The sequence below is a fragment of the Solanum tuberosum genome, unplaced genomic scaffold (assembly GCF_000226075.1).
Source record: "Solanum tuberosum cultivar DM 1-3 516 R44 unplaced genomic scaffold, SolTub_3.0 scf00445, whole genome shotgun sequence".
In the NCBI taxonomy this organism is placed as follows: Eukaryota; Viridiplantae; Streptophyta; class Magnoliopsida; order Solanales; family Solanaceae; genus Solanum; species Solanum tuberosum.
The window spans coordinates 45,145-61,714 of NW_006239374.1; the positions used below are offsets into that span (position 1 = coordinate 45,145).

The 16,570-nt window shown below is 35.6% G+C and overlaps 3 protein-coding genes and 1 pseudogene across 3 annotated transcripts; all 4 read left to right on the plus strand.

The window, feature by feature from the left end:
* The first annotated feature begins 1,247 nt into the window (after positions 1 to 1,247).
* LOC102597175 (subtilisin-like protease SBT1.7) lies at positions 1,248 to 3,670 on the plus strand. Its single transcript, XM_006363636.2, has one exon. It carries the CDS (start codon positions 1,291 to 1,293, stop codon positions 3,532 to 3,534), a length of 2,244 nt encoding a protein of 747 aa, XP_006363698.1. The 5' UTR covers positions 1,248 to 1,290; the 3' UTR covers positions 3,535 to 3,670.
* A 1,539-nt stretch (positions 3,671 to 5,209) lies between these two features.
* On the plus strand, positions 5,210 to 7,657 carry LOC102597506 (subtilisin-like protease SBT1.2). Its single transcript, XM_006363637.2, has one exon. It carries the CDS (start codon positions 5,282 to 5,284, stop codon positions 7,508 to 7,510), a length of 2,229 nt encoding a protein of 742 aa, XP_006363699.1. The 5' UTR covers positions 5,210 to 5,281; the 3' UTR covers positions 7,511 to 7,657.
* Positions 7,658 to 8,577: 920 nt separating this feature from the next.
* Positions 8,578 to 10,870, plus strand: LOC102597819 (subtilisin-like protease SBT1.7; annotated as a pseudogene).
* Positions 10,871 to 12,702: 1,832 nt separating this feature from the next.
* Positions 12,703 to 15,271, plus strand: LOC107058170 (uncharacterized). Its single transcript, XM_015303560.1, has 4 exons — positions 12,703 to 13,202; positions 13,536 to 14,086; positions 14,182 to 14,717; positions 14,831 to 15,271. The coding sequence occupies exons 1-4, from the start codon at positions 12,703 to 12,705 to the stop codon at positions 15,269 to 15,271; spliced, it is 2,028 nt and encodes a 675-aa protein (XP_015159046.1).
* Positions 15,272 to 16,570: the final 1,299 nt, after the last annotated feature.

Here is a 16,570-nt window from a genome sequence, read left to right on the forward strand (position 1 = left end):
AATTTGAAAAAAAAAACTCGATGGAGCAAGGTAAAAAGTAAGAAGAACCTAAACGCGGCATAACAAGACAAGTTAAATTTAGCGAGTTAAGATTAATATTTTTCTTTCCCATCTCACGTATTTATTACTTTATACTTCGAACCCCCTTAGCGAACATCCTGGCTCCATCACTGCCACAACCCATGTTAGTCATTAATTTCATTTTTTTACTCTACTAATATAGTCTCTGTGTTCATTTTACTTGTCACATTTTGATTTATCAGAGTCAATTTGACTAATTTTTGAAGTTAAATTGAATTAGATCAATTTAATATTTTAAATTTAGATATTTAAAAACTATATAAAAGATATTATAAGTTTTAATTCTACTCATATAATATGACAAAAGATTATATCTTTAAAATGTTGGTCAAAATCCATACAATTTGACTCTCTAGAAGCGAAACATGACAAGTAAAAGTGAATGTAAAGAGTAATTGTTTTGATAACTCATGTTGTCGATGATTATTGAACAGGGTAGTCGCCACGATTTTATGATCCGTCGGAAATTGCTCTTGAAAATTAGCGATTTTTTAGTAGCGATTTTACGAGTTTCAAAAGTTTATAATCATATAACACCTAATTTAAAGTTTAAAACTATGATATGTTATTTCATTCTGTTGTTCATAAAATGTACCTAGTGAAACTATTTATATTTATGCTTCACAAAATTTAGGGATTTTCTAGTAGTGTAATAATTTGCCTCCTGACCAGTCGCCACCCTCTAACACACCTCATTGCTCATCCTCACCCTCTGCCTAGGCCCCTCGCCCTCCACGCCTGACGCCCCCCTTCGCCCCGACCCCCACCCCCACCAACCCTTGTGCCACTTGACAAAATTGGGAACTTTGGGCATCTGACAATTACATACTCAATATTCATATTTGTCAAATTGATCCCTTAACACAATTCAGAACTTGTTTGAAATTATACCAACTTTAGTTTTGTTGTCATGAATTTATACGATATAGTTTGACTAGAGTTACTAGTCTCTTTCATACTAGTGGCTTTTTTTTCTTCCTGACATATGTTGGTATTCCATAATAATGATACTAACCAAACAAAGGGCCTGCTTTTCATAAACAATTAATAAGCGTTCAACTGCGAGTTCATCAAATTGATTTTTTGCAAGTTGAGTAAAATAAAAATAAATGTGAATGGTTCAGCATTAAAGCACTATATATATATATATAGATAGCTCTAAATCTAAAAAATTCATCAAATTCATTTTCCAATTACTCTATTGCAGCAATGGGATTCTTGAAAATTCTTCTTATCCTCATATTTTGCTCTTTCCTAAAGCCTAGTATTCAGAGTGATCTCGAGACTTATATAGTCCATGTTGAATCACCTGAAAACCAAATTTCTAGTCAATCATCGTTAACGGATTTAGAGAGCTATTACCTTTCTTTTTTGCCTAAAAGTACTAACGCAATTAGCTCGAGTGGAGATGAAGAGGCTGCTAGCATGATCTACTCCTACCATAATGTGATGAAAGGCTTTGCAGCAAGATTAACTGCAGCACAAGTGAAGGAAATGGAGAAGAAACACGGCTTTGTCTCTGCTCAGAAACAGAGGATTTTGTCCTTGCATACTACTCATACTCCAAGCTTTCTTGGTTTGCAACAGAACATGGGCTTGTGGAAAGATTCCAATTTTGGAAAAGGTGTGATCATCGGAGTTCTAGACACTGGAATTCTTCCTGATCATCCTTCATTTAGTGATGTTGGGATGCCTCCCCCGCCTGCTAAGTGGAAAGGAGTTTGTGAGTCCAATTTCACCACAAAGTGTAACAACAAGCTCATTGGAGCCAGGTCTTACCAACTTGGCAGCGGTTCCCCGATAGATGATAATGGACATGGTACTCATACAGCAGGCACAGCTGCAGGAGCCTTTGTGAAAGGTGCTAATGTATTTGGGAATGCTAATGGTACTGCTGTTGGTGTTGCTCCTCTTGCCCACATAGCGGTATATAAGGTATGTAGTTCTGATGGCGGTTGTTCTGACAGCGATATTTTAGCTGCCATGGATGCAGCTATAGATGATGGTGTAGATATTCTTTCAATCTCCCTTGGTGGAAGTACAAAACCTTTCCATGATGATGGTATTGCTCTCGGGACGTATAGTGCAGCAGAAAGAGGGATTTTTGTAAGTGCCGCTGCAGGCAATAGCGGTCCATCGGTTGGCACTGTAGCTAATGAAGCCCCGTGGATTCTCACTGTTGGTGCCAGTACTCATGATAGAAAACTGAAGGCTGCTGTTAAGCTTGGAAATAGCGAGGAATTTGAAGGTGAATCTGCTTATCATCCAAAGACTTCCAACTCAACATTCTTCACTCTATATGATGCTGGAAAGAATGAAAGTGATCAATTTAGCGCGCCTTTTTGCAGTCCAGGCTCACTTAGTGACCCTGCTATCAAAGGTAAGATAGTCTTGTGTTTGCGAAGTAGAAGTCTTCTTAAGGTTGATCAAGGACAATCCGTAAAGGATGCTGGAGGTGTTGGCATGATTCTCATCAATGAACAGGAAGAGGGTGTGACTAAATCAGCTGAAGCTCATGTCCTTCCTGCATTGGATGTTTCAAATGCTGATGGAAAGAAAATTCTTGCCTATATGAACTCATCTTCAAATCCAGTTGCTTTAATCACCTTCCACGGAACTGTAATTGGAGATAAAAATGCTCCTATAGTTGCTTCATTTTCCTCACGAGGACCAAGCGTAGCAAGTCCTGGCATCTTAAAACCTGACATAATCGGTCCTGGTGTTAATGTCCTTGCTGCTTGGCCTACCTCCGTGGATGACAACAAAAACACAAAATCAACATTCAATATTATATCTGGAACCTCAATGTCTTGCCCTCACCTTAGTGGTGTCGCAGCTCTGCTGAAGAGCGCACATCCTGATTGGTCTGCTGCAGCTATCAAGTCTGCAATCATGACAACCGCTGACACATTAAACCTCGCCAATAGTCCAATACTAGACGAAAGGCTCATTTCTGCGGATCTCTTTGCAATTGGTGCTGGACATGTTAATCCATCGAGAGCAAGTGATCCAGGACTAATTTATGATACACCATTCGAGGACTACGTTCCTTATTTATGTGGTTTGAACTACACAAATCGGGAGGTAGGTAAAGTGTTACAACGCAAGGTGAATTGCTCGGAGGTAAAAAGTATCACTGAAGAGCAACTAAATTATCCTTCATTTTCCATCAGACTTGGATCAACTCCTCAGACATATACCAGAACCGTGACCAATGTTGGTGATGCCAAATCATCTTACAAGGTGGAGATAGTTTCACCAAAAGGAGTTGTCGTGAAAGTTGAACCCTCCGCGCTAAATTTTTCAATGTTGAACCAGAAGTTGACTTACCAAGTGACATTTACCAAGACAAGTAATATCTCAACTACCAGTGATGTTGAGGGATTCTTGAAGTGGAATTCTAATAGGCACTCTGTAAGAAGTCCAATTGCAGTTAGAGTGTCTGCTGAATGAAACTAAAATGCTTTCAATCTAAAGTGTAAAATAAGTGCAGAAAGTAGTCACAATTAATTATAGTGGATTGCTGTATCTTTTCATTAAATGTTTTATGTTACATTTTTTAGTTCTCCAGGCAAGTATATGATTGTAATTGGGCTCAATGAATGTTTAGTAGTATTTCTTTAAACATTGAGAATCAAATAATTTTTGTACCATGAATTCGCATCACATAATACTCATTCAAGAGGGACTGAAACGGCTCCCTATCAAGACTTTTTCATACTCAAGGCTCGAACATGGTCTAAAATGATCAAAATTGCCCTTAATGTAGGAGTTTTGGTTCCATTTGGTCCTTATTGCATTCCAAAAAGTGATTAATTTGGTCGTAAGTCATTTAAGTAAAGACGATCCCTATTTTTGTTGTCAAAATAAACGGAGGTCCTCATGACTTAAATGGCGGAATCAGAAATTCAAGAAGGGTGTTCAAAAATTGCACAACAAAATCTTTTGGCTATAACAGCTTGTTGTGTTAAGGGTGTCCAAAATATGTTATTTAATCCGTTCGTATATAATTTTAATTTTTTGAAATATTAATTAATTTAATCTGATTCAACATAAAAAATTAGTCAAATTGACTTTCAATAAACGAAACATGACAGGGAGTATTAAATAGTGGGCTCTGTAGGATTGACCGATGGGCAACATGTTATCAAGTATATATCCATCGAAATTTAATACATTCATCTACCCATAACCTTTGTAGGGTTTCCCCTATTTATTTATTAGATCCATTGATACGTCAAACATCAATGTCCAATTATACATTTATTTTAGATCTTGATTTTCTTTTCATTTTAGGTTTGCTAAGTGTGAGCTTGTGCACATTATTGATCTTAAGTTTGGATAAAGGATGAGAATTGCGGTGGATTTGTCAAGTCAGCATAAAATTTGTTAATTCATGACGAATCTCATAACTCGACTTAGTTGAGATTAAGGCTTAATTATCTATTTTACGCATTCTTTCTCTCGAACACTTAAATGATATAACTTTATTTTTGTTAGATTTCTATTTCTAAAAAAAAAAAGATAGCAACAGCCACTGATTTGCCACTATAGCCACATAAAAAGTTGTAGACTATTCTATACCGATTTGAGCGTCACATTTGGTTGGTAACAAATAATAAATGAAAATATGGATCTTAAATTTAAGATAAAGTAATTTATTTGATGTTACATTGCGATAGGAAGGGAAGACGGACCACCAAATTTAATAACGTTATGATATTTTCCTTCAAGGAAAAATATCGTAAGATGACTAATGGTGGTGATATTTGAATATCTTTTAGTTAATAATATAGTTGAACATTGCTATAAGCAACATTTTCATGGTGTCCAAACATAAAAATACGCGATGAGAACTCCGATGGAGGAGGGAAATTTGTTCGTGGAAGATTTATTATGGATATTCTGTTAATCTTATATTCCAAATGGGTTTTCCTAGGAATTTTTCATCAGAAATTCGCGTGTTTTTAGTAGTGAAATTGTAAGTCTTGTTCACAATAATGATACTAGTCAAAATTAATAAGGGACCTCCAAATTCACAGTAAGTGTGAATTCACAGTTGTGAGTTGATCCAAATTGATTTTGCAAAAGGAGCAAAATAAAAATGGAAGTGAAAGTTCAAGGTAAAAGTACTTATAAATAGTGTAGCTTCAAAATACAAAAGTTCATCAAATACATTTTCTTTAGCTCATTTGCAGCCATGGGATTTTTGAAAATCTTTCTAATTTTCATCTTTTGCTCTTTCCCATGGCCTAGTATTCAGAGTGATTTCGAGACTTATATAGTCCATGTTGAAAGCCAAATTTCTTCTCAATCATCGTTAACGGATTTAGAGAGCTATTACCTTTCTTTTTTGCCTAAAAGTACTACAACAATTAGCTCAAGTGGAAATGAAGAGGCTGCTAGCATGATCTACTCCTATCACAGTGTGATGAAAGGCTTTGCAGCAAGATTAACTGCAGCACAAGTGAAGGAAATGGAGAAGAAACGCGGCTTTGTCTCTGCTCAGAAACAGAGGATTTTGTCCTTGCATACTACTCATACTCCAAGTTTTCTTGGTTTGCAACAGAACATTGGTGTATGGAAGGATTCAAACTATGGGAAAGGTGTGATCATCGGAGATATAGACAATGGAATTTTTCCTGATCATCCTTCATTTAGCGATGTTGGGATGCCTCCTCCGCCTGCTAAGTGGAATGGAGTTTGTGAGTCTAATTTCACTAACAAGTATAACAACAAGCTTATTGGAGCGAGGTCTTACCAACTTGGCAATGGTTCCCCGATAGACGATACAGGACATGGTACACACATAGCAGGCACAGCTGCCGGAGCCTTTGTGAAAGGTGCTAATGTATTTGGGAATGCTAATGGTACAGCGGTTGGTGTTGCCCCTCTTGCCCATATAGCCATATATAAGGTATGCAATTCTGATGGTTGTGCTGAAATTGATATCATAGCCGCTATGGATGCAGCTATAGCTGATGGCGTAGATATTCTTTCTCTGTCTCTTGGTGAACGTAGTAGGCTTCCTTTCCATAGTGATAATATTGCTCTCGGGGCGTATAGTGCAACAGAAAGAGGTATTCTTGTAAGTTGCTCTGCAGGCAATAGTGGTCCATTCAGAGGCTCGGTAGAAAACACAGCCCCGTGGATTCTTACTGTAGGCGCCAGCACTATTGATAGAAAGATGAAAGCTACTGTTAAGCTAGGAAATAGAGAGGAATTTGAAGGAGAATCTGCTTATCATCCAAAGATTTCCAACTCAACATTCTTCACTCTATTTGATGCTGGAGAAAATATAAGTGATCAATCTGAAACCCCTTATTGCAAACCAGGGTCACTCAATGACACTGCTGTAAGAGGAAAGATAGTATTATGTTTGGCAGATGGTGGCGTTCCGGGGGTTGATCAAGGACAAGCTGTAAAGGATGCTGGAGGTGTTGGCATGATTATCATCAACAGTCCAGATGACAGAGTCACTAAATCAGCTGATGCTCATGTTCTTCCAGCAATGGATGTTTCAGCTGCAGATGGAACGAAAATTCGTGCCTATATGAACTCAACATCGAACCCTGTTGCTACAATCACATTCCAAGGAACGATAATTGGGGATAAAAATGCTCCTGCAGTTGCTTCATTTTCTTCTCGCGGACCAAGTAGAGTTAGTCCTGGCATCTTGAAACCTGACATAATCGGTCCTGGTGTTAATATCCTTGCTGCTTGGCCTACCTTCGTGGATGACAACAAAAACACCAAATCCACATTCAATATCATATCAGGCACCTCAATGGCTTGCCCTCATCTTAGTGGCGTAGCAGCTCTGCTGAAGAGCGCACATCCTGATTGGTCTCCTGCTGCTATTAAGTCTGCAATTATGACAACCGCTGACACATTAAACCTTGCAAATAGTCCAATACTAGACGAAAGGCTCATTCCTGCTGATATCTTTGCAATTGGTGCAGGACATGTTAATCCATCGAGGGCAAATGATCCAGGACTGATTTATGATACACCATTCGAGGACTATGTACCTTATTTATGTGGTTTGAAATACACAAGTCGAGAGGTAGGTTACCTGTTACAACGCAAGGTGAAATGCTCGGAGGTAAAAAGTATCCCTGAAGCACAACTAAATTATCCTTCATTTTCCATCAGACTTGGATCAACTCCTCAAACATACACCAGAACTGTGACCAACGTTGGTGACGCCAAATCATCTTACAAGGTGGAAATAGCTTCACCAAAAGGCGTTGTCATGAAAGTTAAACCCTCCAAACTAAATTTCTCAATGCTGAATCAGAAATTGACATACCAAGTGACATTTTCCAAGACAACCAACAGCTCAAACCCTGGGGTTATAGAGGGATTCTTGAAGTGGACTTCTAACAGGCACTCTGTGAGAAGTCCAATTGCAATTGTGTTATTCTAGTGAAACTACAAGTACTCATTTTGATTGTAGTTGAATGTTGTTACTCCCTCCGTCCTATTTTAACCGACGATAATTTATTTGGCGGAGTCAAATAATTTTCTTTTTGACTATAATTTTTCCTTGCTATTCAAAATATTTTAAACTTTGCTGTGATCTTTTGATCGAAGAAAATAAGTTTATTTGGAAACATTTTCTCATATTTTACTTACTATAAATAGGCATATTTCTATGGGTTGAATAGAGGTATGAACCAAACCCATATAAAAAAACCATTCACCCAATCCATTAAAATATGATTGGGTTACCAACATATGGGTTATTTTGCCAGCACCACACAAAATATATCTTCACCGACATTAAATACATACATCTACCAAGAACCTTGGTAGGGTTTTCCCATTTAATTCGTTGACCCCATTTCATAGGGGTCAACGTCTTATTACTATAGGTGATTAATGATTAATTAAGACTGATATTTTTTTTTTGGTTTGATTCACCAATTCTATCGAGTTCTCAAACTATTTCCTGTTAATTCAAATTATAAATTATTGCTAATTAATCGAGTTACTAATATTCATGGTATTCTTCCGAACTACTACTCACCTAATCAAAATAGACTGTCACCTATATTTCTATGGAATTAATGTTTTCTTACGATAGTTGGTTGAACACGACAACTAGATATATCCCTGTCTAAGCTGCAAATACTTGCCCTAATTCTAGGGAATTAGATCATGCCCTACTTAATTCTTTTCTAATACATTAGATAATAAATAGAACTTAATTATTGTGATACAATCAAGCAATTAAACGCAAAATTAAAGAAACGATCGAAATTGATAATTTAAAGTAAGATGAAAATAATCCTTAAACATCGATATTCATAAAAACAATCAATACACATCACACTCAGAGTTCATCAATATGATTTTGCAAGTGGAGCAAAATAAAATGAATGTGTATAGTTCATCAAATTCATTTTCAAATCTATATAGATAGCTTCTAATCTCAAAACTTCATCAAATTCATTTTCCAATCATAACATTTTTATATACTATTACTATACCATGGGATTCTTGAAAATCCTTCTTGTTTTCATCTTTTGTTCTTTCCCATGGCCTACTATTCAGAGTGATTTCGAGACTTATATAGTCCATGTTGAATCCCCTGAAAACCTAATTTCTACTCAATCATCGTTAACCGATTTAGAGAGCTATTACCTTTCTTTTTTGCCTAAAACTACTACCGCGATTAGCTCAAGTGGAAATGAAGAGGCTGCTAGCATGATCTATTCCTATCACAATGTGATGAAAGGTTTTGTCAGCAAGATTAACTGCAGCACAAGTGAAGGAAATGGAGAAGAAACACGGCTTTTGTCTCTGCTCAGAAACAGAGGATTTTGTCCTTGGATACTACTCATACTCCAAGTTTTCTTGGTTTGCAGCAGAACATTGGTGTATGGATGGATTCCAACTATGGGAAAGGCGTGATCATCGGAGTTATAGACACTGGAATTCTTCCTGACCATCCTTCATTTAGCGACATTGGGATGCCACCTCCGCCTGCTAAGTGGAAAGGAGTTTGTGAGTCCAATTTCACAAACAAGTGTAACAACAAGCTCATTGGAGCGAGGTCTTACCAACTTGGCAATGGTTCCCCGATAGACGATGATGGACATGGTACACACACAGCAAGCACAGCAGCAGGAGCGTTTGTGAATGGTGCCAATGTATTTGGGAGTGCTAATGGCACTGCTGCTGGTGTTGCCCCTTTTGCCCACATAGCCGTATATAAGGTATGCAATTCTGATGGTTGTGCTGATACTGATGTCTTAGCTGCTATGGATGCAGCTATAGATGATGGCGTAGATATCCTTTCTATATCTCTTGGTGGAGGTCGTTCGAGTGATTTCCATAGTAATCCTATTGCTCTTGGGGCATATAGTGCAACAGAAAGAGGTATTCTTGTAAGTTGCTCTGCCGGCAATAATGGTCCTTTCTCTGGCTCAGTAGGAAATGCAGCCCCGTGGATTCTTACAGTAGGCGCTAGCACTCATGATAGAAAGCTAAAAGCTACTGTTAAGATTGGAAATGGAGAGGAATTTGAAGGAGAATCTGCTTATCAGCCAAAGATTTCCAACTCAACATTCTTCACTCTATTTGATGCTGGAAGAAATGCAAGTGACGAATTTGAAACCCCTTATTGCAGACCAGGGTCACTTACTGACCCTGCTATAAGAGGAAATATAGTCATATGTTTGGCCGGTGGTGGAGTTCCGGGGGTTGATAAAGGACAAGCTGTAAAGGATGCTGGAGGTGTTGGCATGATTATCATTAACCGGTCATATTACGGTGTCACTAAATCAGCTGATGCTCATGTTCTTCCAGCATTGGATATTTCAGATGCAGATGGAACAAAAATCCTTGCTTATATGAACTCAACATCAAATCCAGTTGCTACAATCACATTCCAAGGAACAATAATTGGAGACGAAAATGCTCCTATAGTTGCTGCATTTTCCTCAAGAGGACCAAGTAGAGCTAGTCCTGGCATCTTGAAACCTGATATAATCGGTCCTGGTGTTAATATTCTTGCTGCTTGGCCTACCTCCGTGGATGACAACAAAAATACCAAATCTACATTCAATATTATATCAGGCACCTCGATGTCTTGCCCTCACCTTAGTGGCGTAGCATCTCTGCTGAAGAGCACACATCCTGATTGGTCTCCTGCTGCTATTAAGTCTGCAATCATGACAACTGCTGACACGTTAAACCTTGCCAACAGTCCAATACTAAACGAAAGGCTCCTTCCTGCTGACATCTATGCAATCGGTGCAGGACATGTTAATCCATCTAGGGCAAATGATCCAGGACTAATTTATGATACACCATTCGAGGACTATGTACCTTATTTATGTGGTTTGAAGTACACAAATCGACAGGTAAGTAACCTGTTACAACGCAAGGTGAATTGTTCGGAGGTGAAAAGTATCCCTGAAGCACAATTAAACTATCCTTCATTTTCCATATCCGGACTTGGATCAACTCCTCAGACATATACCAGAACTGTGACCAATGTTGGTGATGCTACATCATCTTACAAAGTGGAGGTAGCTTCACCAAAAGGCGTTGTCGTGGAAGTTGAACCCTCCGAGCTAAATTTCTCCGAGTTGAACCAGAAGTTGACATACCAAGTGACATTTTCCAAGACAACTAATAGTTCAAACCCTGAGGTTGTTGAGGGATTCATGAAGTGGACTTCTAATAGGCACTCTGTGAGAAGTCCAATTGCACTTGTGTTGGTCTAATGAAAATTTGGCTATATAAGTGCATAAAGTGTACTTAAAACATTTTATTATAGTGAAGATGCTGTTTCTTTTCACTATATGCTTTATGTTAGTTTTACTTCTTCTTTTTCAACCTATAGTACTATAGTTGTAAGTATTTGGTCTTTAATATTAAATATTGCTTCAATGCTTGTTCCAGCTAATTGAAGAAAATAAAAGCATATCCTTATTGATAGTAATCAGTTTTTCCTTTATCATTTCTTTTACTCTTTTGGTGGGCAAGGGAACATTTTCTGTTTTCGATTTTTTTCATGTTTGGTTGGTCAAAATATTTTCTCTAACAAAACAATCTCTTTAAAAATAAGAACATATGAAAGTAGAAAAAACAAGTAACTTCCAACTTCATTGTCCTCTCTCCACCCACCCAACGTCTCCAACCCCATCTTTAGAGTCTCGACCACCCTTGAACCCCCACTCTCAACCCTCATAATATTTTGGTAGCTTACATATAAATGCTTTTGGGTTACTATTTTTTTTACTTAGTTGTCAAATACTAGAAAATATGTAAGAAAGTCACTTATTTTCTACCAAACACAGTAATAAAAGGGTAACTTACAAAAATTCCACTAGTTTTAGAGCTAATTACTAAGATACACGTCAGTTTACAATATTACGGAATCTTACCAAATTTTCGTGCATCCAAATTCAAGATATTTTGGGTCAAAATAAGGTGTAATTTGCTCTAGACACATCACACATGGTATCCAAGTAGATTCGCATGTATCTAGGATATATAGACAAATCTCACTAGTCTCCCTCTCATTTCGCTCGCGACTCTCCTATGTATTTGGTATATCATACACATCAAATCACACATTTATGATGCATACAAATACATGTATCTAGTGTGATTCACATATATCTGAAATACATAGACAAATCTCGCTCGCCTTTCTCCATATTTCAATGTATCTGATAGCAAAAAACATGTATATAGGTGTATCTGACTTGAAATATGATATGAAATTATTAGTTAGAGAGATATAAAATATAATTATTTCAAACTATTGGTAGAATTAGTTAATAGGAAAAATTACTTAAATACACAACACTTCTTTACCTATTCTCAATATTTCCCTACTCTTTTACTAAAATACAAAAATCCCTTATTTTCCCCCAATTCAACTTAACCGGATACTTTATTAGTTTAAGTATCCGCCCGTTATTAATTAAAGTATTCGCGCTGCTATATTATGCATCCGCCCGTTAATTAAGTATCTGTGTTACTAACAACTTAATAATTTAAGTATCCGCCCGTTAATTAAGTATTCGTGCTACTAACAACTTAATAATTTAAGTATCCGCCCGTTATTAATTAAAGTATCCGCACTGCTATATTAAGTATCCACACTGCTATATTATGTATCCGAAAAACACTAAAAAAAGGATTTTTGGTAATTAATGAAAGAGTAAGGAAAGGAAGTAATTTCTTTCTTATACTATGTCATTTGCCTAATTTTTACTAGTTAATACCGTATTGAATATTGTAAAAATTAAAGAAATCCCATAGTCTAAGATCTAAATTACATTCTCTCCCTAATAATTCCAATCTTACAAAAATCCCTTGAAAATTGAGAAAATCGGATACATAGGTACCATACAGATATATTATAAAAGATACATTGTAACAAAATGTTGTTGCACTAAAAAAAGGAACAAATAACGTAAAATTTATTATTGTTATATTATTTTCCTAGATTAACGCCTAACTGATCATCATCATTCCATATCCTAATAGGGGACAGTTTCAGGATTTCAAATTTCAAAATTTCATCTTCTTCATTGAAGACGATTTTTTAACACCCGGTTGAAAAATTCATAGTTTCAAAAAAAAACTCGATACATGATGAATATATCTATTTTGTTGAGGCATTCAGGAATTTGGGCTAGCGAAGTTAATTATGAAGGATACAAAAGTGATGGAATTGTTGTTGGACAATCAATTTCATTTATGAATCTCAAGGCAGCCATTATAGCCGAGTTAGAGATCAATGAGGTAAGAAAAAATATTGAAATTCGATATATCGTAGAAGGTAATTCATGTCCGATGAAAATTAAGAACGACATGGGTGTTAGACTATATTTAGAAGTGAAAAAAAGTGAGCCTGGTTTTGCAATGTATCCATTATGTATTGATACAACGGATAAAATTGGCGGTGAGATACATAGCTTTGATGGAACATGCGGAGAGATTACATGTATCGAAGGTACAACAAGGGATACAGAAGCTCTTGCAGTGGTTGAATCAAGAATTTGTGATTCATATTATATTCCAGAATTAGAAGTTACAAATTACATAATTGATTCAAACAGTATAGATGTGAAGACANNTTTTGAATTAATGTTTTTAATTTTAAGATCTACATCGGATGATACATTTAAATTTCTAATGTGTTTGATACAATATTATTCTTAGAAGCTGTGTGATTGTGCTTTTGTTTTGTTGTAATTTTTTTGTTGATTAAATGATACATCCAAGAAGCGCACACAATTAAGTTGCATCTATAATGTATCCGATACATTTTGTAACTTTGATTTATGCGTAATGTATGAAACAAATTAGAAATTTAAATGTATGGTGATATTATACATTATGGTAGTTAATATTGTTGATACATTAATGTCATATAAAATGTAACTGCTATATGTATTAATATGATGTGCAACATTGTACAGCTATGTGTTGGTGTGCTTTTCGATTGAATGTGGTTGGACTATGAAGGCTTCATGCAGGAAAAATTATGATGTTTTCAAAATAAGATACTTTAATAGTGAACATACATGTCCAGTGCGGGATAGGATACTAACCAAAGTTCAAGCAACAGTTGGATTTGTTAGTGGTGTGACTGTTCCTAAATTGGTCAATCATAAAAGAATTCATACTCCAAAAGATATAATTGATGATATTAGAGAATTCTATGGGGTTCAAATATCTTACCAGCAAGCATGGTGTGCTAAAGAACGTGCACTAGAAATGCTAAGGGGTAAACCATCAGATGGATATAAGAAGTTGCCAAGATACATATGCATGTTAAATAATGTGTATCCAAATTCTTATATAAGGATGCACAAGTCAGTGGAAGATGAATTCATGTATCTGTTCATAGCCTTAAGACCATTGATGAAGGGGCTCGATTACTGCAGACCGATAGTTGTTGTCGATGGTGCACATCTTGGTGGAGCTTACAAAGGTACATTTTTATCAGCAAGCACACTTGATGGGGAAGGTATGTACTTTTTGTAATTGTGATCTTGTTTAATATGTATCTATATTGTAAATGTTATGTATCAAATGAAATCATTCATGTTGATCTTTAATTAGGTTGCATATTGCCATTGGCATATGGGGTTGTAGATACTGAAAATGACTGTTCGTGGACATGGTTCTTCGAACAATTCAAAAATGCATTTGGCGAGCGTGAAAAAATGTGTGTTGTTTCTGATAGAAATGAGAGTATTATGAAGAGTGTAAGAATTGTGTTCCCAACTGTACCTCACTATGCATGCATATGGCATCTTTGGAAGAATGTCTGTGGAAACTTCAAAAGGGCTAAGGTGGATAAAGTTGACCACAGGGTTAAGGAGTACCTTGAGGATGCTGGGTATGAGAAGTGGTCGAGAGTTCATTCAACAGTAAATAGAGGTAGAATGATGACTTCGAACATAGCGGAATGTATCAATGGTTGTCTTGTTGAGGCGCGTCAGTTGTCTATATTAGAATTCTTAGAAGAGGTTAGAATTCTATTTGGTTCTTGGCATTGCAAAAATAGAGAAATAGCCTCTTATACAAAAGATACATTGGGGAGAAAATTTGAGGAGATATTGATTCTAAACGCATCTAAATGTTCGAAGATGAAGGTATGTATCAGGATACATAATTTTATATTTTGTATCTAATTTGGTATATCATTCGGCTATTTTGATCAGCATTACTTGAAATAAATTTATCAATTACTTTTTAATGTCTGCAGGTTGTTCCATCATCTGAATTTATTTTCTCGGTTTATGAAGCTGGAAGAAGATACATTGTTTGTCTTGAGAGGAAAGAATGTACTTGTGGCAGATTTCAACTAGATGAGATACCTTGCGCACATGCAATTGCTGTTTTAAAGGACAAGAATGTCACAGATATGCATCCTTATTGCTCTGATTACTACAAGCCTGATACATTAGCAAAAACATATGAGGTTCCAATGGTTCCAATGCCAGATAAGGAAGATTGGTCGGTTCCTAGCAATGTTGTAGATGAAACTGTGTGGCCACCTAGATATAAAAGATTGGCTGGACGACCAAGGAAAAGAAGAAAAAAAAATGCAGATGAAAAGATAATAGTAAAAATAAACTGTTGTGGACGCTGTGGTCAAGAAGGTCACAACAAAAGAACTTGTACTTTCTTCCCAAAAGAAAAGTGAAATCGTTATTTTTATAAGACATTTATGTTTTTGTTGAATAATTTTTGACTTAATAGACTATCACTTTTTTATTTATCATGAATAAATGTTACTGTTTATTTTTGGTTATTTTGATTCAATATTTATGAGTTTTGCGGATCCATTTAAGAATTTGTTATGATTTGTGTGTTGGATGTTATTTTGGTACGTTTGTTTATTACTTTTGTTGTTCAATTCAATAAATTGTTATGATTTGTGTGTAAATGTTATCTCCGATATACAAATATTTATGTGCATTTGTATCATATAAATTATGTGTAAAATATACTATGTGTATTGTATCATTTACATAATATATAATGTATCATATTCATTAGATCATAAATAACCAATCTAGCTGGAATAAACTATTGTATCAGAGAATCGTATGATACATAAATGCTCAACAATGTATTTGTCACAATAAATAAGAAAGCATGTATCATATATATTATTAATTCATGTATCATATTGATTATAACTATTGTTGTATATACATTATCAAAAATATTGTGTTAGAAATTGTAAATCTTAGCTAATTTAAGATTTATAATTTTCAATTCAATAAGTTTTAGATTATAAACGTAATATCTTGTTTAGTGTGTTGTTCTTTTAAATGTTTTTTATACAGTAAATTGAATTGATGTTGTTAGGAAAAAAAAGTTTGCTCAAATTTATGTGTATTTTTTATATTGATGATGATTTAATAATAATGTTTGATTATTAGAATTTGTAAATTTAGACAAATATACATTTCGAGATTAAATGAACAAAATATATTGATATTAAAAAGTCAGACAAAACAAATTTTAAGAGGAACCCTTTCATCACTTAAGTTAATATATCTTGAAAACAAACAAAACATTGTGCAGACATTAAAAAAGTTAATATGTCTTGTAAACAAGCAAAACATTGTGCAGACATTAAAAAGTTAATAGTCTTGAAAACAAACAAAACATTGTGTATCCATTGATGCACAAAAACTACTCCAAGTTAACCAACGCATCATGGTTTGGTGGTGTGAAATGACCCCTAGGCTTTGATGGATCGTCATTATCACTAACGTATCCAGCTTCAGCCTTTTCACTGCCGTAATTCCATAGCAATGTTGCGTATCTTGACCGAAGATAATCAGAACAGAAATTATTGGATTGGATTGGAATTTCATCACTAAGGAATTCAGCAAAGGCGGCCACAAACAAACCACAATCCCTACAAAAATGCAAAACATACATTATACAAAAATAAATTGAACATAAACTTTAAAACAAAATGTTTTAA

What these genes read in the sequence shown, in the direction of transcription:
- LOC102597175 (XM_006363636.2), top strand. Translation starts at nt 1,291, where the DNA reads ATGGGATTCTTGAAAATTCTTCTTATCCTCATATTTTGCTCTTTCCTA.
- LOC102597506 (XM_006363637.2), top strand. Translation starts at nt 5,282, where the DNA reads ATGGGATTTTTGAAAATCTTTCTAATTTTCATCTTTTGCTCTTTCCCA.